The sequence below is a fragment of the Manacus candei genome, unplaced genomic scaffold (assembly GCF_025592945.1).
Source record: "Manacus candei isolate 608988 ecotype Guabito, Panama unplaced genomic scaffold, ASM2559294v1 h1tg000119l, whole genome shotgun sequence".
In the NCBI taxonomy this organism is placed as follows: domain Eukaryota; kingdom Metazoa; phylum Chordata; class Aves; order Passeriformes; family Pipridae; genus Manacus; species Manacus candei.
The window spans coordinates 3913446-3937810 of NW_026138167.1; the positions used below are offsets into that span (position 1 = coordinate 3913446).

A 24365-nucleotide genomic window follows, 5' to 3' on the forward strand; every position below is an offset into this window, starting at 1 on the left:
CTTATTAATTCCACATTTACAATATGCAGTACAACATGAAGATAATCAAATTCATCAACACTCCTGAGAGTAGATTCTGTTGGCAGGTTTGCTGCTGCACCCAGGAAATTCCATGCCACAGTCAGGAAGCCTTTCAGGTTATTAAGCCACATACTGAACAAAGAATGAAAATCTAAACCCCAAGGGCACATCATCTGAAACCCATCTCTAGAAGTTAGTATAGAATTCCACAAGTACACTTCTATAGCAGTGTAACAGTTCTGAGAAACTTAAATCCCCCACAAGATATACTGGCCTAAAAAACAGACTGTGCATATTAGAATCATCTCCTGGGAGATGTTCTTTAGGTATTTGAGAATATTATGTTGATGTCAGTTTAGCTGAGCATGTCTGCTTTGCAGGAAAAAGCACATAAGCAACTGCTGGAAATTCTCAGCATTCCTGGCTTCTGCAGCCACAGCAAACAGAGCAGTGACTAAGCATCTGAATAATGTAAGACACATTAAAACACAATTAACATACAGCAGTTATAGTAAAGGCTATTCATTACCTGCTGTTGAGAGGCAACAGATTCTTCCTTAATTGTATGCACAAGATGTTAACTTTCCATCAGGTTCAACCAAGTTTGTTATGCCTTGTTTCTCAAGTATTGTTTCAAATCAAATGAACAAATATTACACAGTCAAGCCGTAAATACGATCTGTGAAGTGAAGCCACTTAAAACTGGTGTTTTCACACTAAAGCTTGTGTGTTTAGCACACCAGGACTTCATCTGACCAAATACACCGGAATCTTAAAAGGAACACAAGACATGTTTATAGGGAGGATATACAGAGATTTATTTAATCAGGTTTACTATTTACAGTTGAGATCACTTTCACATACTATTTTTCTACTCTACATGGCTACATTGTTTCCAAACCAATTTAAGGTCTACAGTCTAACAGGTTCACTCAACACATAAAACCGCTCTTCATAGAAAAATGAAATATTTCATTATAGAACAGTAGTGCATACATTATACTCCTGAAAAGCCAGCTTGTATTTTAAACTACTAGTGTTTGAAAGACTGGATCTCTGAAGGTCAAAACTGCAGTAACATAATCCTAAAATCGGTTAGTCCTTTTTTTTTTTTTTTACGATTTCTTTTATATATAAAGTGTACTGGACTTCACTTAAGAGTTTTCCTTTTTTAATTTTTTTTTTCCTCCTAAAAGTGACACTGGTGAGGGGCAAGATTAAAATATTTTTTCCTCTCAAATTAAATACAGCTGGCTTCCTTTGTACAACTTTGGCCAAAAAAAAGTTCCATGTAGTGAAGGTTTAAGACATCCTCTCTCTATATGCAAGAACCAGCCAGTTAATGCTTGGAGGTAATCCACCAAAGTAGGCACACATCCTTTGACTTTCATAGCAACCAAATTACACTGAACTCGCAAATGGCTCTGAAATTAGAAAGTTTACTAGAATACTAAAACATTGAGATACATGAATAGCTGGCTAAACCAGTGAAAGTCACAGGGAATCATAGGGGTCTGTGTAAAGCTGAGTTGTTTTGCCCGTCACCAGTGCACGGTCCCGCTGCCCTCGGCTCTGAAAGGTGGGCTCGGACTAAGCGTGGGGCAAGAAAGCTATGGAATAGAGCTGGCCCAGTCACCTTCCACACAAGTGGGCTCACACTGAACTGCACCTCGGAGGGCTCTTCTAGGCGTAGGTCCCGCCCGTGATGAGCAGCTCGTAGGCAGGATCCCGACTCCTCCTACATAGAACTACACAGGCACACAACATGCCCAGAAGCTACGGAGAAAAAACAGAACAGGCTTGAGAACAGACAGCACTGCAAGAGACAACCTCAGCAAAGACATTGCCAGCATGCTTGCTAAAAGTGGAATTGTCCACAAAGGAAATGGCAAATGGTTTTTTGGTTCCTGCTGCAAAAAGCAAGGGCCACAAACTCCAGCCCCATTTTCTTCCAAGATTATCCTGGACACCTTTAAGAGAACTTTTTTGGTCAGCCACTTGTATTCTGCCTCAATAGTTCAAATGGAAGAAATTCTGAATTTTATGACAGGTACAGATTTTTAGATACTGTATCTGGAATGAAAAATCCAAGTGAAATTCCAATGTATCAGCCTCTAAGCGCCATGATGAGAAAGAACAAAGCTTTACAGAGTTTTATGAAACCTCTTTCCAATGATCAATCTCTTTTAATATGACATATTAGAAAGCTTAAAATCCAGTGTGAGTAATTCACTTTTAGACATGTTAAAATTCACAGTACCAACAACTGTGATACTGTTTGTCAGGAATTCAGGGTATGATTACCCTTTACAAGACTTAAATCACTAGAATAATCAGGGATATAGGGCATGATATTTTAAAGAAGTTGCATGTTTATTGAAGGTAGAGAAAGGCTACTAAAGGTAGCTACTAAAAAATATCAGGTATAGTGTTGTGTTCTGTGGCCTACAGTAATTAGCAGTAGCTTCTAGTAAAGTAAGAGATTGTATTGATTTGGTCACATGCATAGAAGTGTATTAAGCTTATTCACAGATGCAAATACTTCAAGAGGCTCCTGTCATAGCCCTGGACCAAACAGCATCACTCAGAAGGTGATGGTTTCTTCAAAAAAAAAAAAAAAAAAAAAGAAAGCACCCCAGAAATAACCCCAAAAAACCCCTTGGACAGAAAGCAAACAAGAATGAGCTGGGTGAGCAGATAATCAAGTGTAAATCTGCCTCACTGATACAACAAAAGCCCAGTAATAATAGAACTAGGACAAAAAGAGAATTACTCACTTTTTTAAGACAGGCTGATGCAAAAGCATCACAGGTATAACAAGTTTTAAAACTAAGTGATGGCACACACAGCACAGTACTTCAGTCTGCTGAAAGACTGGAGACAATGTTTTAAAAATCCTAAATCTAAATAAGCAGTGATTAGGAAGAGGCATGATGAAATTCCAGTATAAGCTTTTAATTTCCTGAAAAGGAACAAGCTGTAAAGATCAATACTCTGTCTGGAGTGCATTATCTGCTTGGGATCTATAGCAGAAACCAGCTCAGGTTTATGGAGAGTAACCTAGAGTATGGCACTGCAACTTATTAAACCAGGATCTTTCTTCAGCCAGGTGGTTTCTCTCCACATATGAACTCCCAAATATCACAGAATCTTGGAATGGTTTGGTTGGGACAGACCTTTAGAGGCCATCCAGTCAAACCCTCCTGCAATGAGCAGGGACATCAACGAGAGCAGGGTGCTCAGGTTGTTATAGTCATGCCAGAGTTAGAGAAAACAAGTTACATGAGAACAACTCCTCATGGACACAGTCCTTCTAAAGAGGAGGGAATATCCACAATTACAAACCACTTAAGTTAGAGATGTTAAATGGAGAGTTTATTGTAGTTGCCAGTGGCTACAGAACTCTCAAGCAGGTTCATAGCTTGCAAGTACAAAAACTTCACCTTTTTTTGCTGTTCAAAACAAGGCTAAAATGAAAGAGTGTGCTACAGAGAAACACCTCCTTTAGTCTTTTGCTAGAATTCATTCTGGCCTGGTACACTGACTGAATAAAAGTAGTTCCATCACATTTACAGTTATTTGCACATAGATAACCCTGTTCAATGACCCACTCAAGAGATTCAATTTATACAGTTGTGCAGAATCTGTAACAATCAGGTACCACAATAAAACCTCATTCAATTAACTTCTGAGTTACTATTTAAACAATTTCTATCCTTTAGGCCTCTGAGCATATTCCTAGAATTCACTGTAAACACAGAAGTAACTCCCATATTTCAGCTTCTGCTACAGAAATTATTTATTATGTCATTAAAAAACATGCCAATGCCTCTAAACCCCCTTTTTAAGGTATTTGATTTTGTTTCTCTTTGGTTGCTATTTAATACTGTGAACAAAGATATTTTAGAAGTCCATGTTGAAGGAGGATCCATACATCCTCCTCTTCAACAACTTCTCTCAAAGTTTAGACATCTCTCACATTCAGAAGGTTTGTTCAGTTTGCTTTTTTATTAATTTTTTTTTTAATTTGCTTACTAGCAGTATGCCCAATCTTTCATCAAACCAATTTTGTACAAAAAAGTTCACTGGCTGTATATACATATGCCATTTGTAAATGATCACCAGCTACAAAAGCTCTATCTTTGTTCCCTTCAGTTTGCCTCCTATTTCTGAGTAGTTCTGTGCTGTCACTGTGGCTGGGACTTACTGCACACTGGAGGATCCCCATGGTTACAGAAACATGAACATACCAAAAATTAATTCTGTGCTGAAAAGACTAAATTTTCCAGCAAATTCCAAGCCTTGCCAAAATACTCTTCTCAGTCTTCTGACTGTAGGCTGGGAGAGGTAGAGAACTTTGGGCAGCCTTATTGCATAACATGAAACATGGGGACTCTGTGCAGCAAGTATAGGAAAGGTGGGAAAATTCACCAAGAGGTAAGAAAAACATAATTGCTCCTCTAAGTTTACAGGGCATGTGCTGAAGTTTCCATTCTTGCAGTCAGCACACAGACCATTTTGCTGAGAACCAGGCTAAGGACATATTTAAATTCTGTATTACAAAGACAAGGATGTCAGAAGTTATGTCTCAAGTTCCAGGAAATAAATAATGGAACAGTTTGAACAGGATGCAAGCAGCCACACTGCCACTGCAAGTATGTGTCAGAAATTCTGGCCCAGTCCCAAAGAGGATTTTAAAATGTGCTGCATTTTGGAGCAGACCTGTTTATCAAACTGCAAACTCCAAAATTAGGAAGAGTGCCTCCTCTTGGGATGCAGCTCACTCAGTCTCATAACAACCATTACATAAAAAAAAATCTGTCACAGTAGCCATGGTTGTGATAAATACATTCATTTATGCTACACAAATACATTTCACTGTTCAAGGAGACCAAATACTGCTTTAAAGTTTTAAGAGTGGCAATTAAAAAAATACTTTCCCTTCAGGAGACTGAGCACAGATCTCATCAAATTTGAAGTTTCACAGCTGAAGTAGTCTGGGTCTGAACAGTTCAACATTACTTTATACAGTGTTACCTGTGAGTATATCCTTGCAGCACTGAAATATAAGTGTAACCACATTTTCACAAGACTGTTTGCAAAAGACTGTTTACCTTCAAACATATAGTCCAGTTCGAAAGCTTTTGAAAACAGAAGTACCTGAATTTTCAGACTCAACAGGTACAATGTTGTTTAAATCCAAACACTATTAGGGGTGCAAAAGTAACTTTGCAATTAGCTCTCAAGTCTCCTGGGATTCAGTGTATGCACGACACTGCTCACAGACCATAACACTGGCACAGTCTGACAATAAATGTCACTAGTGTACTAAGTCTGCCAGACTGATGAGCATTTAAAATTCCAACTTTACAAATGTGTTTAAAAGACAGTTCTAGTTCATTTTCTTTTAAATTTAATAAATACTAATATATACACTAATCTATTTCCCCGGTTACTTTTTTATGACCAGGGTAACTGTAATAAAGGTCTTCAGTTTAGAACCTCTTTGCTTAGGTCCAGAAACCAAGAAATCTTTGAGACACAATGCAAAGCTCAGCTGCAGGAGAACAGAGTACACTATCAAATCCTTGGGGTATCTCCTGGGTGGTCCTGACATCATTTGTATGCCATGAAGAACAGTTAAGCTGATGTACCTCTAAACTGGCATGAAGTATGAGCTACCTGGTTTAAAAGTTGAAACTCAAATACTGTGCAAATTCTTTAAGTGTTAAATGCCATCAGAGGACATTCATGGTACTTAAATACCTAGATAATTAGTTTTCAAGAAATAGTGTGCCATTTACATTATAGTAGGTTAATGTATGTAACACTGACTGTTCAGCCCTCTTCAACTCTTAACAGAACACACATCCACATAGCAGCAGTTTTGAGACCATGCATGGGCTGGGAAGTTCTGTGTTAAAATGTAATACCTCTTAAGTACATACCTGTGGAGCAGTTTAGAATTTAATTTGAAAGAAGTTAACAAATCAGGAACATTCTCTTACCTGAATAGCAGCAAATGCTAGTGCTGCCCAGATGACATACATCATGATCTCTTGAAGCTTCTTTACAACCAGAGCCTCACACCCCTGAAACAAGTAGGCTTCTTATTTATCAATCTGTCAATCATATTTAGGCACACACCAAAAACCCCAAAAGCATCAAACAGGGCAAAAGGATAATGCAAACACTAAAAAAAAATAAAAATTAATGCATCACAAATGAAACAAAGGAGAAACCACATCTATTTTCTGTTAAAGCAAATACACCCAAGATTTGATGTTCCCAAAAAGAAAAGTAAATGAACTGTCAGAAAATGCACATGGCTCTGTAGGTTCATGCTTTGGCTGCCTCACCTCCGAATAAAGGTCCATTGGGTGGGTCAAGCTGCCAGTGCAATTGCTGAGGGCTGCTTTGCAACAGCTGAGGGGCACACTGTTATTTTTAGTTTGTTTGAACCAGACAGTATTCTCCCAGTCTGAGTAGTTATGGATCCCACAGCAGCGCAGCTGGAAAAAATCAGACAGGTAAAGAGACAATATGACAGCAATTCCAATGGCAACAGCAAGAGGACAAGTATATTAAGATTATATTCCACTGCTGAAAAACACTTAAGTACTAAATATTTGAATCCAAACACAGATTGACAGATAGCTAATTACACAAAAATGTATCTCCCCATCACCAATGCAATAATTATATTAATTGTAACCAAGTTAAGCTCTTTATTGTCCATTTAGCTATTTCCTAGGTTTGTCAGAATGGAGGAAGACCACGTACACAAGTAGCACCTGTGTCCCAAGGACAGGAAGGACTGGCCAGCTCACCTGCCTCTGTACATAGTCAATGGCCCGGCTGGCTGCGTCGGGGTTTGTCCCGTTGTACCCGTTGTACACTTTCCGAATGCTGTGATCCACTTCATCCTCCACCTGGGAAGAGGCAGGAAAGCATCTGCATTAGCTCACCAATGGAAGTAGTACAGGTTAGGTAAAGTTATTTCACTTCCCATCACAGCAATTCAGGAAACCAAGGTAACTCCCCATCATCCGAAATCAGCATCCTGCAGTGGTACAGGATTCCTAAAATTCTAACTTGACTTTTGCAAAGATGCTCCTATCTTGCAGCTAAGGGAGAAATAAAATCCAAGCAGGTTATCTTCCATAAGATTTTAGGCAAAGTAGCTTTGCAATGTCTCTCAGAAAGGAACATGCTTTTCCTATGACACTGTGGCAGACATCCCATGGAGTTAAGGGCTCTCCCTAAGAGCAGAGCATGCACTCATCTTTCTACTCTTCCTTCCAAGTTCCAAACCAAAACTGGCATAACCATCCAGACTAACACATTCCCCTTGGGACCAACAAGGATATTGGGATGACAAGGTTTTAAGTCATACTAGCTGCTCTTCCCATTTTGGCTGAAGCACAGGTAAATTCTCAAAGATGCCTTTGGGCTGACCCTACAGGGACCAAGCTCTCTGTTCAGTCCCAGTGTCCCCACACTTCCTGAGGAACCCCAGAGGCAGTGCATGGTACATAGCAACAGTTACTGGAATAGCTCTTAAAACTACTGCAGATGAGTCAAGTTGCTAAAGATGCTGTCAAGTACATGTGTTAGAAATGAATGCCACCCAAGAACCATCTCTTGTCCCTACAAAAGGCTTTTTATAGTTTGGAAAAAAACCCCACCTCACTAGAACTTTTAAGTAATATGTTCACTGTAAACTATTATTTAAATGCACATAAATTTTAGTGTAGACAAACCTTTGTGCAATATTAAGATTAGCTCTGAATCGATTTTTTTCTACCACATTCAACAGAAATTCTGTGCAAGGAATGTAATTTTAGGACTGAGCACTAAGCCTGCATATTCTTCAGATTTGCAAGCTATAGTAGGAAGGTCTTGTCAACACATGCTTAAATGCTTTAATGGAAGAATTTTCTGCAGCAATAGCACAAAGTGCATTCCACCACCACCCCCTCCTCAAGAATGCTGCCTATCTTAACAAGCAAATCTGTATCAAGATAGGTATGCATAAAAGTCAGTTTAGCCTGCACAGGCAACTTGTTTCAGACCAGCTTAAAATCACCTGTTTGATGATTTAACTAATGTGATTTACAACTCTGACTCGTAACAAAACAGCTATTCAATTTGTCATATAGGTTTTTAAATCTTTTATTTCAGTGCTTCCTTGTGTATCATTTGCCTTATGGTTCAATTATGGCAACATTGTGCCTGAAATCCATGCAAATTCCATCCATGCAAACAGAAATCACTAGCTCCAGCTAACTGGCAGGTTTTATGAAAAATGAAGAGAGCAAATCAATCCACCCAGAGGAAATAAGTCAGCAGGTCCTCAACAGGGACAGCCACTTTAATCCCTACTGCCACTTCCAAAAAGCTTTCCTTTTGCAGGTTAGGAGCAGTGTGACAGACTGCAGCAGGCCAGTCCATCTCAGCATGACCTGGGCAGGCTTCACGTGGGGCTGAACTGGATCAGCACACACAGGGTCACAGAGGCACCCCAGAAAATTAAGTGATTCTGAGATCAGTAACTGTATCTTAACTTAAAAGGGCACCATGCCACTTTGAGACATTATGCTCCACAGTTTTCATGAACAACTGCCTTGACTTTGACCTTGCCTTTCCTTTGGAAGTTTGTAGAGTTAACACAATGTATTTCTAACGTGATTCAGGTACCTTTAAACAAACCAAACCAAAACTCCCACAGATGTACACATGCCATGGCAGAAACAAGAGAACAAAATTAGCAGAGCACAGAGCTGCTTTATTTATCCTGGCAAAAAATTTCCCCTGCCAGTTCACGGTAATAAATTTATTTCTGACACTTTCTTATTGCACTTGAAACAATAGTTTAAGATGCTAAGTACTGCAGGATACTAGAAAACTGCCATTTTTACTAACAAAACCCATCTGTCCTTTCAAAGGATGAAAGATTCAGTTTTCAAATACTGACTCCCACAAACAGCTTAACACAAGATCACAGTGCCACCAAAGAGAAGATTACCTTCCCTCTCCTTCCAAGCTCTGGCCCTGCGTTACCTACTGCAGTGAAAACTGCATGGTAGCAAGACACAAAAAAAAGAGGAAACAGGAACATAGAGCTGGGACCAACCCAATTTTCAAGTGTGTAATTTCAGATGGGTTAAGCAAGGGAGATCCATGCCTCTGCTTTTATCTGCTGTGAATACTGCTAACTGAAAAGGAGCAAGTCACTCTGAGATGGGAGCATGGAGGAGAATAAGATGAGCACAGCTCAGTCCTGACCAGATCCACAGTAATTCCTGCACAGCTACACTGGAATACAGTATTGCCTCCAAGGACTGACACAGAAGGAAACCATTTAAATCAACATGTTTCCCATTCCCCTGGAATTGCACTGCTTTCCTCAGTTGCTTCGAAGGACTACTGCCACTACAAACTTCAGAATCCCAAAAGATCACCTCAGTTCACTGCCAAGATACCAGAAATCCAATGAAGACAGTGAGAAAAAAATATTCTGAATTTAAGCATTCCCACAGAGCACTTCCTGTTGAAACAACTTATCCTGTTATGCAGCATATTTGCAGCCTGCACTTCAAGGTCGTGTTGTTGGCTGCTCACTCAAGGCAGCCTCCCCTGTAAGCCAAGCAAAGCCACCAGACTTTTCCTTGATTTCTGTCTCACCATCTCTCCCAGGGCAGCAGGAGAAAGCAAGGAGAATGCTGAACAAGTAAGACCTGTGCTGTTTATATGGACATGAAAGGCCAAAGAAAGGTAAATGGTACTGCAGTTCAGCTTGCTATTAAGATAGCACTGAGTGTCCTGCACTGCTCACATACTGTATGTCACAGCTAAAATGCTTTCTCTGGGAATTTAAAAAAAAAATTTAAGATATGGACACATCAAAAGCCAGTAAACTGTGCAACTCAGAAACTTCCTCAAGCTACACTGTGTTATCTCTAATACCATGTAGTATATTTCTGCCATGTATTATGCTGGTAGAAACATTTAATTTTATTTTTCTGGTCCTGTTTCTTAATTCCATTAAACAAACAGTGAAAGAAGTCACAATTTATTGAGCTATAAGCCCTATCCATAACCTGTATAAAGCTAGAAAGTACACATTAACACATTCAATCTGTTTCATTATTATGTAGTGTTACTTTGCACACCAAAACACAGGACGACATTAAGTTATTGCATATTAAAACAATATGCCCTATGTTCAAATATTGTGTAGCCAAATCATTCACAAAGTCAAAGCATAAATACATTAGAAGACCATCTGGAAAATGTAGAGGTACCAATTACTCCTCCCTCTACTGTTCAACTCAATGATTTCTTCCAGTTACTTTTTGCCTACAAATTTTAAGATACTGATATCACATATTAACCCACTTAGAGGTTTGGGTTTATTCCCCTAACAAATACCCATTAACAGTTCTTCAGAATCAAACACAGTATAAAGACTGCACTCTGTATTTTGGTCACATCTCACAACAAAACATTTACTGAAACTGAGAAGTTATTACCTTTGCTCTGTAAATGTATCCGAGGACCACCACCACAACTTCAGTGATAAAAACCAAGAGCAAGATGATCACAAACTGTAAAAGACAATCAAGAGTGTTTAGGCAAATAGTTTTATTCATTTACTTTCTAAAGTCTCCACATAGATTTCTCTACTTAAAGTAATTTTTCAGGTAAGGTTTTGATTACATGGATAATTTAAAGCAGGCAGTTAAGTTGACCAAATGAGCCCAGAATTTGTTCAAGAAGCTTTAGTGTTCATAACTTCATCAAGTTATAAGAAGCTGCCCAGTTGGGCAAGTGCTACCAAAAATACCATACTGGAGTGCTTTAATCAAGTGTTTCCTTCAATCTTCTTTATTAGATTAAACAGGAATGTCACAAAGGAGCTACCCAGGCTGTTACTAAGAGTGGTAGATGGACTAAGGGAATGTTTCTTCAGATTAAGCTCTGTAACAACTGGCAAAGACAGCAAGCTAGGCACTTGTCTTGCTATATTTAAGAACATGTGTAAAATAAAGTGTTAAAGAAGTCTACAGAGCACTCAACAAAGCAACTCCCCAAAAACTCTGTGGGGACAGTTTAAATACTGGCCTATCTTCTTTCCTACCTAGTTTTCAAGCTGAAATTACAGTTAAAATGCTTGGGAACACTCTACATAAAATACTGCAAAGAAAGTGTCCAAATTAAGCCATAAAGAAAACAATTAGGCCCTATGACAACCCTCAGTTAACCCTGATACCAGACACTTAAAACAAGAAGGCTCCTGGATCATCTTTCTCTCTCTCTCTCTCTCTCTCCAATTTCAGCTTTTCAACTACAACAGATAAAAGGGATATTTAAAAACTGTTGTGACTTAGTCATATGGTTTTACATTTTTTAATGACATTACCACAGTTCTAAAAAAGGTAAAACTGAGAAGCCTTTTGCTGCTAGAACTGCCTAACTTAACACCTTTATTGGGAACAGAAAATTGAAACAAGACGTTCCGAACAAAATAGAAGGGGAAAACATTTAAGGCCATAAAATAAGATTAGAAAAAACTTTCAATAATATTTTAGAAGTTTGTTAAAAAGGGAAGGTACCCAAACACACATCAGGTAAACACTATATAAGAACTCTGGAACTTACCGTAGCGAGCCCGCAGCGACTTTCTCTAATTGTAGCACAGCAGCCAATAAGTCCAATAATAAAAAGCAGTGTTCCCACAGCTATGATAATAACTGCTGGGATTAGTGTATAGACATCTTCAAAGAAGTGATCATAGTCATCATATGTGATGAACACATAGGCTCCCACGTAGCACAGGATGCCTGCTGCTGCCTGCAACACACACAAAACACGTCAGTCCTTCAACACCAAACTCTTCCTGCAGCAAGGCAACAACTGTTTTATCAAACAACACAAAGTGGTCTTCCTCAGAAATTCTGCCCATTACTACCTATGGTCTACTGTTAGAACAGAACAGATATACACACTGGAAACTTTAACCTCTGCTAGGGAAAGATGAACTGCTAGAAACAGCATTTCTGAAGTGTTTGCAGCACTGGAAAACCTGATTCTAATCAACAAAGCAGGCAGGAACAAATATAAAACATCAATTATTAAGACAGAACCAAATACCAAGAAACATGTACCACAAGCTTGTAAAACAGATGTTCTCAGAAGGATTGTTGTACAAAAGGTCCTTATTAAACAAAAAAAATCAACTTCAAGTTACTGCAAGTCCTGTAGGATGTATCTGCAACTATACAGATTTAAAACACTGAGACAAAGCTCTTGCATCAGTCTGCTCTGACCTCACCTCCCTTACAGTTACAAGGATCCCAACACATCAGTACCTTCATTAACTTTAAACTGAGCCAACCTAGTGAAGGACAGACAGCTGTTGCTTGAGGAGAAAACGAACAAACACTTATTTCAAAATAGAAGGGCCTTATCAATTTTTGCTTTACAAATGTCTTTTGTAACTGTCCTCACACTTGCTGCAGAATGAACATTGATCTGAAATGACAGGCAATATAATTTAACTATTTCATGACACACTTTTCTAGTGTCCCAATACAACCCTAAGCTAAAACAATCCACTCAGAAGACGAAAGGACTGAGCTCTGATGAGGGGAATTTCACTTTTCTGTAAAGGACAGTATCCCCATTTCAATCCAATCCAGATCTGGATCCAAGAGTTCACTCAACTGGAGTGTTACACACTTGAGCTCTGATCTGAGGGAGAACACTGCAAGCTCCTCCAGCCACCTTTCCCACTCAATGGCCTTGTAACTACCCCAGCCCTGCAGTGTGAGAGGACAGACAGACACATCTACACCTCATTCCAGTAGCTGTAATTCTACAAGGCTGGATCATGTTAGTGTAGAATCAAAGACTGAATTAATAATTCAGTCCAAGAGGGACCTCAGGAGATCATTTAGTCCAATTTCCTGCTTATAGCAGGGTCAGTGATGAATTCAGACCACGTTGGTCAAATCTTTGTCCAAAGCCTTCCCAATGCTCCCTGGGAAGCCCGTTCAGTGTGGCACAGAACCAGACTGGCCATAGGTACCTGGTATCTCAGGCCTCTTTGCCACCACAGAGCACAAGTACAGCAATGTTACTGCAACTCCCTCCTAGATAACAGTGCTGCATAACCACTACCACAATATGTCTTTATGTATGGAATATTCCCTGCAGCACTTTCACTGTGTGAAAGAAAAAGATATGAAGAGCCAGCTCAAGAGTATCATCAGTTTTGCATCAATTTGAGCAATACATTTCACCTCTCTGCCTCCCTTTCTGCAGAGGTAATTGTGTGCTCTGCAGGAGTCTTAAAAGCATCCAGGAGGCTCAGGTTCATCCAATAAAAGGTGCTATGTAGATACAAGGGGAGTGAAAATTCAGTAACAAAGACCAACAGCAAGACATCTTCTCCAGACGCGAGTGAACAAGCTGTTACAAAAATCACCCCTTTGCACAAAAGATGTTGAAATGCTAATCCAGCTGTACAAATCCTGCCATATTAGGTACAACATGGCAAAATGCAGACACACACTTTCTGTACACAAAGCAAAGCTTCAAAGTAGTGTCAGTGAACAATGGAATTACATTAACTGTTGCCTAGCAATGGAGCGTGTGAATGGCAGGAGAGTGATGTAATCTCCTATTTCTAAGAACTAAAATGCTTGTTAGAAATATGGTATATTGCAAGGTGGCAGATAAAACCCCACAGCTGTGGCTGGCACAGAATATACACCACAAAGCTGAAATCAGAACCATTTGTGAACTCCTTTGTCCTTCTCTTGTGTGTAATTTAAGTGGCTTCCTCCTTTTCTAAGAAAAATCTGGTTCATAAACTGAGCACATAAATTTGAAGAATGTATTAGAAAAAAAAAGTTTAACCTTTTTTTTTTTTAAAAAAAAAAGGTCTACAGGTGTCAGCTTTCCTTCCCTACTTGAAGAAGCATATGCATATTAAAAAACTTTGCTTTTCCAGTCTTTAGACTGCTCAGATTAAAAGCAGCTGGGTTTGAAGACTTCATTAAATCCCTTCCACATATGGTGCTGTAACAACTAAGTCATCCCTGACAGCACTGAGCTTCTGAACAATGTGGAGCAACTGGTGTTCCTGGAACAGACACAGCTTCTATTTGATGAAGTGACCATACCCTTACAAATTACTGCTACTTCTTCAACAAATCATCTGCAGGGGCAGAAGTCTTGAGAGCAAAGGTGCCTGCTGGAGCTTGCACAAGGTTTAAGAGCTCTGAAAATTAAAACTCCTTCCCCATGTATCACAGTTCACACTGTTTCTGAACAGTACAATAGTCTTTCACAGAATAATGAAAACAGCACCACTACCCACCTAGTTTACATGTAAACAAGTTTCAGATGCCTTCCCTTCTCCTTTCACATCACAGCCAGGGATGGTGTTTTTTCAGCCTGCTCTAAACCAGGAATTGGGGAGGTTTCCAAAGCAGCATTGGGATGAGAAAAGTGCTTTTGAAGCAATCCTTTTGCTCATCCTCTGATGATCTTTACTTACTACCTTCTGCTCTGCATCACTGAATAGCATTAGGAGTGTGTAACAAGACTCACTTTGGGTGAAACTAAGCCAGAAGTCGAGTACACTTCCTGTGCTACCTGCTCATAGGGGTTCAGTCTGTGGGACCAGAGCAGCCTGAGGGCCTTTCCTCCCTCTTCACAGCTCAGTAGTTTCAACTGCTCAGCACACAGTACTAGGGTATATGTTCATGTTAGTAATGCACAAACACCATGGCAACAGACAAGACAAAGAGCCAGTTTTACCCATATGAAGTATGCAGTCTACACTGACCAGTGCTGCACCAGTTAAATGCACATTTATTACCTGTTGCAAACCAAGAATAAAGTTAAATATGTGCTTTTTAAAGGAAAAACCAACCACCCAACCCCCCCCCCCAAAAACCTGAACAAAAACAGACCCCCAAAACAGTACCATGTACTTAAAACATCCACATCTCAAGGAATCATCTAGGGAAACTCAGATCTGTATCACAAGTACAGATACAATGACACAAGAAGAACTTTAAAATAAATCAAAATAACCCAAATCCCAGTGTTAATTACCCTGCAGAGTAAATGGTAAATCCACAAAGTCCAAACCTGATCAAGTCAAAGATATTTGAATAAAAAGCCACCATGTTTACAATCATGTATTTCCTATCCTTAAATGGAAGCCAAATATATGAACTGCACACAATTCCAACCAGTGTTCGATGAACAGGGTTTGAAGGAGGAATTCTCCAACTTAATCTGCCCAAAGCTCTGAATAGAGATGGCAGCAGCTCCTGACTCTGTGCCAGGTCACATGCAAGCTCTAGGGAGATGACTGGTTATTTGCCATTCACACATCCTTTTACAGTGGTTTGCCTCTAACTTGCAGTTCTGAACCTGGAGTGGGATACTCCTATTTTACGATGAATTAACCTTTAAAAACACTCATATAAAAGTACAGTCCATGATCAGTTTGTTGCGAAAGGCTCGAACAATTTGACATCCTTTTCATCAGAGGCAAGTTTTAAAGAAACACAGATCAGAAAAAGCTTGATATTACTGCTTTGGCAGGAACCTCTAAGGAGTTATTTAAAGCTGAGCAATTACACAAAGAATGGGAGGGAAAACTGGAAGATCTAATGACATAATGATAAATTATCATTCAATACATTATAGGAAAGCACACATTTATATAGGAAAAAATACATATAATTTGATGTTCTTTGAGTAAACCTTCTCCCATCTTTGGGCTGGTAAAATACAGCCCCTTAAACTCCTGCCCATGGCACTAAGTCAGCTTTCAGCTCTCCCATGCCCTGAGGTGTACAAGGCTGCACTGTCTTGGTGCACCTTCAAACACTCACAGGGTTTCTCTGCTTGTCTGCTTGTTTCCCAAGCAGGCTGCAAACACACACCAGGAACTGTTTTCATGTTTTCAGTAATGCTCACACCTGCAGCAGTCTGAAAGCCAAAATTGTGGCTACCTAAGAGGATGACTAAGTAAGATATTTAAAGCACTTGTTCTGTTGATCATTTATTTATCAGCCATGGCTACCACAGCTTCATTTACAAGCCAGTACTTCCTTACACTACCCTACTCATTTTGCTCCTGAAGAGATCTGATGACCACTTGTCCAAAGACTTTGTAGGTTTACAAAGCCTTGTCCTTCGTGTTACTTTTACTCTTCACCTTGCTATGGAATTTTCTTCACTTTGGGACCACAACAGAACCCATAACAAAGCGATTTTGAATTTATTTTTGGTACTATTTTAATTAACAAGGCCCAAGAATAGTATTTGTACCTTTAGCACCTACATTTTATTCCCTGTTTTAAGAAAAATACACACTCTCTGAACAAGAAAATGAAGGTAGCAGCAAAGTATTGTAGGAGAAAACACACCTGACAGTCAATTAGGCAAGAGGAATATTTCCCATTTTTGGTAAGTACACCTACTTATAAATTCCTACTTCTGCCAATTTACCAGTGCTGACTGGCAAATGTTGGCAGTAACATAGATACCACTCTGAACCCAATTATTGCTAATTCCCTCTCTTTTAAGCATGAGATTGTTAAATAAACCCATGTCATATTATGATTGACCATCTACATCATCTTTGATAAAAAGAACCAAGGGAAAAAGTAAGAAAAAAGCCTTCTACACTAACAAATAGTCAGCTTTTCTGCCTGGATCCTGTCCCAGGACCATCTTCCCTTTCCTCAAGTGTTTACCTTAAGTGTATCTTTGTTCTCACTGCCTTTGTAATGTGTTTTTGTTTTAAATAAAGCACACATACACTCCAGGAGAGATTTCTGAGGGACTCAGTGCTATCATTCTTTGTAGCAGTTACTTTTATCCATGCATACCAGTTCCTGAACATTTCCTACCCATTGTGGTTTGCCACCCAGTTCCTGGGCTTCTTAGAACAGTACAGTAACAACTGGGGTTTTTTTTTCACCCCACACTTCTCCATTATTTGACTTCCACCGTATTTCTCTGACATTTTTGGTTCTAACAATAGAGTACTCACTGCTGTCTGACAGAGTGAGTTTTCCCTCATACCTTCTTCAAGTTTTCCTTGTAGCCTTCTGACCTTCAAAATCTATCTCCCCAGGTTAAACCTCAAAGGTCCTACAGGATCTCTCTGCTGTTTATTTCTCTTAGACAGTAATGAAGTGCTGAAAAGAAGCTCTCTCTCTCTCCACTCCCCTCCCAAACAAATCCACACTGCTACTTGACATTTTCTCTGCTGCTAAAATTGATGCACATCCAGCCTCGAACCCAGTGGTTTCCTGACACTCTTCTGTTTGTTCTCATCAATAATAATATAACTGGAACACTGAGCTATAACTGTCCTACAAAATCCTTTGGGAGGAGAAAATTAGCAGTTCCATTCAACTTTGTAACACAGCTAAACCTATCTTAAAGGCTTACAAAACAAAGCCATGTGAAATTCAAGTCAGCCAGACTGCTCTGTCTATACCAGCCACACTCAATTCTGTAATGCCAGGCCCAAATTCAATGGCTTTTTAGGCCAAAGCAAAAGGCTGAGCCAGGCTGCTTCTGCATTTGGCATGATATACTTTAACTGTCACTAACTGCAAGATGCAGTGCACCTGCAGATAGTATTGTACTTTTTTTTAACTAGATGTTAACAATATAGCCATTCTTGTACACTATTCAGTCCTCAGGGTTGTAACTTGAGCTGGTGCTCCACTATTTCCAGGTTCCTCACTCTGCACAAGAACAATGCTCAGCACTCTGTGCCACAAAGTTCCCCAGGTAAAGTGATACTACACATTCCATGGACTACTCAAAGCTATCACATTTAGCTTTGCAACTTGTTTTTGTTAGGTTTTAGCTCTACCTTGAAGCTCCAGACTAGATGCCAAAAATCCTGAAAAGTCCCAAGCAAAGACTTGAAACTCATCCTGTCAAGAAACATAAATGATGCTATGTTACTTCAAAGCAAACTGAAGTATTTATTACTAAAAACCAGCACATGGCCCATGTTTGCTACCTGAAAATTCATGTCCGAGCACTGTAAGAAAAATCTCTCAGAGAACATAACACTTGAGGACTTTTAAATTCCAATTTTTAATAAAAAAAATTTCATTTTTTTAATGCCCAGGATTCCAAACCATTACACAATCCTGCAGGTACACCCACTTCACTACCATAGCAGCAGAAGCACAAACCATTCAACTATGGCATCAAGACATGACTATCCTTCACCACAAAAAAGGTTTCAGGCAAGTAATCTCTGACAAGTAGCCTTTGGGTTCATCTGTCAATTATTTGATCACCAAAAAACTCACAAGAAGTTTGTTTTTGAAGTCCAGATCAGAAACTATTCTCAAGCTCACAGTAAACAGAGAAATTACACGGCTTATTGCTACACGTAAGAGAAAAGTGAGCTCTGCTTTTCCTTTCTCCTACTAAATGTCAATGGATTTTCCCATTGCTGCATTTTCTCTCTTCTTTTCTAGCAGAACCAAAACACACCACACACACACTGACAGCTCCAGCTCCTTTTAGAGAGAGCACAGATCCCTCTAAGATAATACTGCACCATTTCCAAAACTCTGGTTACTGAACTGGGGTGAGAGTACCCAAGTTGTAAAGTGAGCACAGCTTTGTAGAAGTGATTCTTGCTGTACACAACTGAAGCCTTGAGATCTCTAAACAGCCATATCAAACAATGTTTAATAACAGCTTAGTCAACTGAAAAGTAATGATTTCAAGTCAGTTGAGTAATTGCAAGAACAACCTAAAGAGTCTGCAACTCCTGAGTTGGAAGCAGAGTTCATTCCTCTTCTCAAGGAGGAGGACCCAGAAGTGAAGTTAAAAACCTCAGAGCAAGCACAGGATATGAGGTACTGTTTTAGCAGGGCAGGCTGTCAAAGCACACAGATTCTCTGGGAATATAAAAGAAGCAAAGTCCCTTTTCTGAAGCAAGACTACGTGGAACTCTGAATATATTTATCCTGCTACACTATATCCTAAACTAAGACTGAAAACATTTCCTTAGCATTTGTGTCTTCATCTCATTTCTTCAAAGTGCTTTCAACTGAATTATGCAAGTCACACCCTGAAGCCTTAAATAAAGAGTGCACAAAATAAACACATTTGACAGCAGTTTTTAAATATTTGTTCCAGGTAAATTTATTCCTTCCTCTTTCAAAACGACGCAGACTTGTAATTTAACAGAAGTTTTTCTGAAAAACACACTATTCTCAAATACTTTATTGTAATTACCAATTTCATCAGGATATCAGAAGTATTGCTGATTATGAGGATATATATGTACTAGAAGTTTCATGACTTTATTTCTAAGTTGTATTGTCTTTCACATCACAATTGCTTCCTATGCAATACCCTTCCTTAAAGGAAAGGACTTGGCATCCCCTAAATGAAAATAACCAGCTGACCAGAGAGATCTTGTGCAAACTTAAGGCAAGAAGATAAAGGTCAACTGAAGGGTTGCTTTTCCTCTGTCATTTATAGTATCTACTACAAAATTAACTCATTGCAACAAACCACTAAGAAACATATTAATCTGATCTGTATTCCTCTGGACTTTCTAAGAAGGGCAAGTTTTAACTGATGCTTCTTATCAATGCATTTCTTGGTAAAATACTTTAGAGCTTAAGCACTCTTTGACAAAGTACCCAAAATTCAAATAATGTTCCATGCAAGATCTATATTCTGCTACTCTTGCTGACTGTCAGGAGATACTCTGCTAAATTGTCCAAAGTACCACACCAAAAACCTGTAAAGGAGCATAAAGCCCATCCAGATTTCTATGATAAACTAGCACCTGCCCAGCTATGACAAGAAGACAGCTTCCACAGCCCATTTTCTTCAAAAAAATAAAATAAAATCCTGTAGTAATTATTAACATGCAGGAAAGTACACTTAATCTAAGAATTTCACAAGGTATGAAAGAAGTTTTCACAAAACCATGAACAAGGTGACTTTTACGTAGTGTCAACTAGAAAATTTAACACATAGCAAAAGGAGATGAACTCGTGGAATTGAAAGTAGTAGCTGTAGATGGTAAGTGTGTGGCTGTGATCTGTCAGCAAGGTCTGATCTGCCTTCTTCAGATGGCTTGAAAGAAATCTGTAAAAAAGGAAGTTAGAACCTGGACTACAGAGTATAACAAACACACCTCTGCGTTTTCTTCAGCAGCAGTGACAATTTTCTGAATAGGTCACAGTTATAAGACAAAAATCAAAAGTTCTCTGAACATTCCCATCCTCCTGCAAATATAAGACCCACTGGGTGGGGGGAGGGCATGGGGGAAATTATAATTCACAGTGATCAGTGAATTATTACTCTTGCAGAACCTCTGATAGCAAACTATGTAGTAACAACTTGCTATTCCTACGGATGACCAAAAAGATGATGATAATCCATAAGACTTGTATACGACACCTTAGAGAGACACAGTGAATTTACAAAAGCATTTAAAGGAGATTTCACGGTTACTTGACCAATTATAAACATTTGTCTATTGTCAAGTCTCAGGGGAAATATGGATGATCTAATTGTGAAAACTGAAACTACATATGAATGACAAGCAAAAGATTTCTGTAACAGCACAGAAGCATCAACTAGATGGGCACCAAATGTTAACATACACAGCTCAGTCAACAAATGACATGTGCTCGATCAAGAGCTGGAATTCTTTCTCTTTTGCCATTTAATAATGAAGTTTTACTGCTTTTGATGAAAGTAGGTAGATTTTCTACTTTGAGGAAATTTTTGTAACTTGCTAAAGAAAGGAAAAGCACTGATTTTTGTCACTCTCACTTTTAGAAAGTCTGTGTCATTCTACACGCAGCTGATGAGCTGTGAGGTTGTTCCAGCACAGGCAACCCTGTCACTTATCTGCCAAAAAGCTATCAGCACAAGTTGACTTCTTAGGCTGGGGGTGGTTTACAGAATAAGAGATTGATGACATTTTAATTTGACATGAAGTACATCTTATCTAAACACAATCTGTCCACTTTAGATTAAGCCAAGTTTGTCTCAAAAGAAAAGTCATCCAAAATTGTAAAGTACTAGATTTAGCGTTACACAAAATAACTTTGATCCCACCACTGTTTAAGCTGAATAATTGCAAACTCCAACATGCAATTAAATTACTAAATGAAGCAAATAACGAGCAATACCTTTCTAATAAATAAAACACGAAAACTATCACTAAGCTTTTGGAGTGGGGAAGAAACTGCATACAGAATTTGTGCCCATTTACTCACCACAGAGCTTAATTTATATCAGCAACTAAAGAAAAATCTACTTCAAGGTGCCATCAAGAATGCAACTCAAAAAAAATTGTGTCCAGTCAAAACTTTCACTGTGACGTAGGAGCTATTAAAGACCTTTTTAAATGCCATTTGCAACTGTGCACGTAACAAAAAGCCACACCCAACAAAGCAGATTCCAACCAAACGACTGCACTAAGAGGTTGATGTCACTACTTCACACTTCAAAGATAAAGAACGGAGCCTACACACCTCAGCCAAAATTACAGACTCCTATTCTGCACCACTTAATGCCAGATATGCCTCACATTCACTGCTCCTGTCCCTGAACAGCTGGGCGGACAAATGCCGGTGAGAATGCAGAGATACGCATTTTCCCTGACGATGATTCATTTCCAGGCACCCGTGAGAGGCATTCCTTCGTAAAAATTCAGACGGGAACATTCATCTGTAACACTTCTAATATTTTATACAGCTTCCAAAATTAAACGATGTAGCTATATAGAGCTACACTTCTATGTTCAAATATCTTGTTACCCGCTATTACTTTTTCACATAAGAAATCCTTGAGCAGCTGGAACAACGGATATTCTGTTCCTGGAGCTGGGATTAGAGGATGAGAAATGCAGTACCAAAACGCACAAAAGGAATTCTTAAAAGCCTACAGAATATTCTTTAATTTGATTTCATTTATTTAAGAGTTATGCTGCTCTGACAGGCCAATTATTACAGTGAACACCATGCCAAGTTACAGCCTGTACATCCATCCTGAGAAAGGTCATTTAGAGCAACCTACTGTTCCACTTTTGTAAGCTTTTGTCTTACTGTCAGCATGACTGTGGCTGTGGGAGGTTTCAGCGATGCAGAAATACTACAGTGGCTAGTGGAATACGTAAAACATGTATGTGCGTGTATATATATATATAAATACACATACACACACGTCCTAACTTTATGTTACAAATACCAGGAAGGAAACGGTGCCCTACACTTACCGCTAAGTCTTTGGCATGGCCTTAAAGTGGAAGGCCAAACCCGAGATGGCCATAAAAGGGCTACAGAAATTAAAGCGGCTGCAGAAATTAAACTGCCAGAGACTGGAGAAGCTCAATAACGCAGCTGTACTCACTTACACAAGAGTCTCCACCTCAAGATCCCTAATGCCCGTTAAACCTTCCCTGCCAGGCTACTGAGGCAGCTCCATCCACCCTGGGACTTGGAGGGGGGCTGGGAGGGAAGGGACTGCGCCCGCGGCCGAAACCCGGGCCCCGCGCAGGGGCTCAGGACGCCGGTTCGTTCAAACACACACCGAGCCCGTGCGGGGCGGGAGGGGGGAGCTCCCGGCTGCTGAGCGCGGCCCGCAGCGCCCTCAGCGCCAGGCTACGACCCGGAACCCCGGAGCCCCCGGCCCTCGCGAGCCGGCGGCGGACTCACCCAGAAGATGAGGTTGAGGAAGACCAGGACGGTTTTGGAGGAGGTGATGCCGCACTGCCCCATGGTGAAGGCTCCGCCGCCGCTCAGCCCCGCGGCCGCTCAGCCCGGCCCGGCCCCGCCGCCCCCTCAGCGCCGCCGCACGTGACCGCCCGGCGCGCGGGCAGCCTAAGATGGCGGCCGCCCGCGTCACGTGGCGGGAGGGGGTGGAGGCGTCTAAGATGGCGAACCCCCCTTAAAGGGGTCCCGCCCTCATGAGGGGCCGCGGCTCGACCGTCCCGGTGGTGGCTTAGCCTGATGTGTCAGCTGTGTCCGCCCTCCCCGTCCTCAGACTTTTAACAAACACGTCTCTGCTTCTCGTTCAGCACGACGAAGCGGTAATTTTCCGAACATCGCACAGTCGTTAAGACAGATACCAGAGCGCTCTAAACATTAACATGCTCCCGCAAATAGCTGCACTACACAGCCGGTAACAGCGTCCTCAGGGGACGTTCGGATCATGGGAGAAGTAAAAACCCGCCCGATTGCCGCCTGAGGAGCGGTTTGGTGGCGGGGCTCGGTGCCCGGTGTGGGCTGAGGGGCTGTGGCAGTGCTGGGGGCAGGAGCTGAGCACCAGCAGGGAAAAAAGTGTTTAAGGGGGAGAACATCCCGCGTTTTACAATCCGGATGTTTGTCTAGCGGGAGGAAGGAATGCTTCTAGCGAAGTAAAAGACCATCACTCGTGTTGCACAACGCGACAAACCGTGAGGGAAGTGCAAGCGCTGGCAATTGTTAGGACATTTTGGACACATCCAAAGAGAGTGGTATTTGCCAGCGAAGAGCAAAGAAATAGCAAGTTAAGAAATTACAAGACATGCGTGGTTTCCAGAAGCTGTGCGGGTGCGCTCTGGAGGTAACACCAGTCCAGGATTTGCTGCCCATTATATCCGTAAGATTCATTTTAGCACGGCCACGATCCAGCCCTTCATTGTAAAGGCCCCGTTTGCTGCCTCACTGGTCACACCAAACCCTTCCTCTCCTCTCTCTTCTGGCATCAGGGTATCTGCCTTCTTGATATTTCTCTTTTTCTCCTCTCTAATCCTCTACTTTTCCTGGAAATACCTGTCATTCCCAGGCTGCTCTCCTCTGCTTGGTCAGCTTGATTAATACTTGTCCTTGTTCTTTTTCTAGCAGATTTACTTCTCAGGTGGAAACAAAACTACCCATGTTATTGAGGGCCTTAACATTTTAGGGATCAGTCTTGTAAAGGTGGACAAGTAACAATCAGTTATATTCCACTTTCTGTTTCCATGGTAGCAAAGTTAGTTCTTTTTCCTCCTACAATTTTGGGAAGTTATATCCAGAACCAGTTCCTGGATACCATGGAGATACTAAGTCTTTTTTCAGCTTTCAAGTCCTTATATGCTCATGGATGAAACTTCCCAATCTTGCAAGTGTTATCAGACCATTTTCTGACACTAAAAATGAATCTATATACCCAGAAGATATGCTCAAAGTTAGTTGCACTATTAGTGAGGTTTTGCATTGAATTTATGGCTTTTAGGGTGTGATTGTGTCTTGTAATTTCTGCTTCTTAATGTG

At 40.3% G+C, this 24365-nt stretch overlaps 1 protein-coding gene across 1 annotated transcript; it reads right to left on the bottom strand.

The window, feature by feature from the left end:
- Positions 1–814: 814 nt before the first annotated feature.
- On the bottom strand, positions 815–22942 carry TSPAN3 (tetraspanin 3). Its single transcript, XM_051770384.1, has 7 exons — positions 22788–22942; positions 11686–11877; positions 10557–10631; positions 6852–6953; positions 6381–6533; positions 6030–6113; positions 815–1797 (listed from the first exon to the last, which is right to left on the bottom strand). The coding sequence occupies exons 1-7, from the start codon at positions 22848–22850 to the stop codon at positions 1705–1707; spliced, it is 762 nt and encodes a 253-aa protein (XP_051626344.1). The 5' UTR covers positions 22851–22942; the 3' UTR covers positions 815–1704.
- Positions 22943–24365: the final 1423 nt, after the last annotated feature.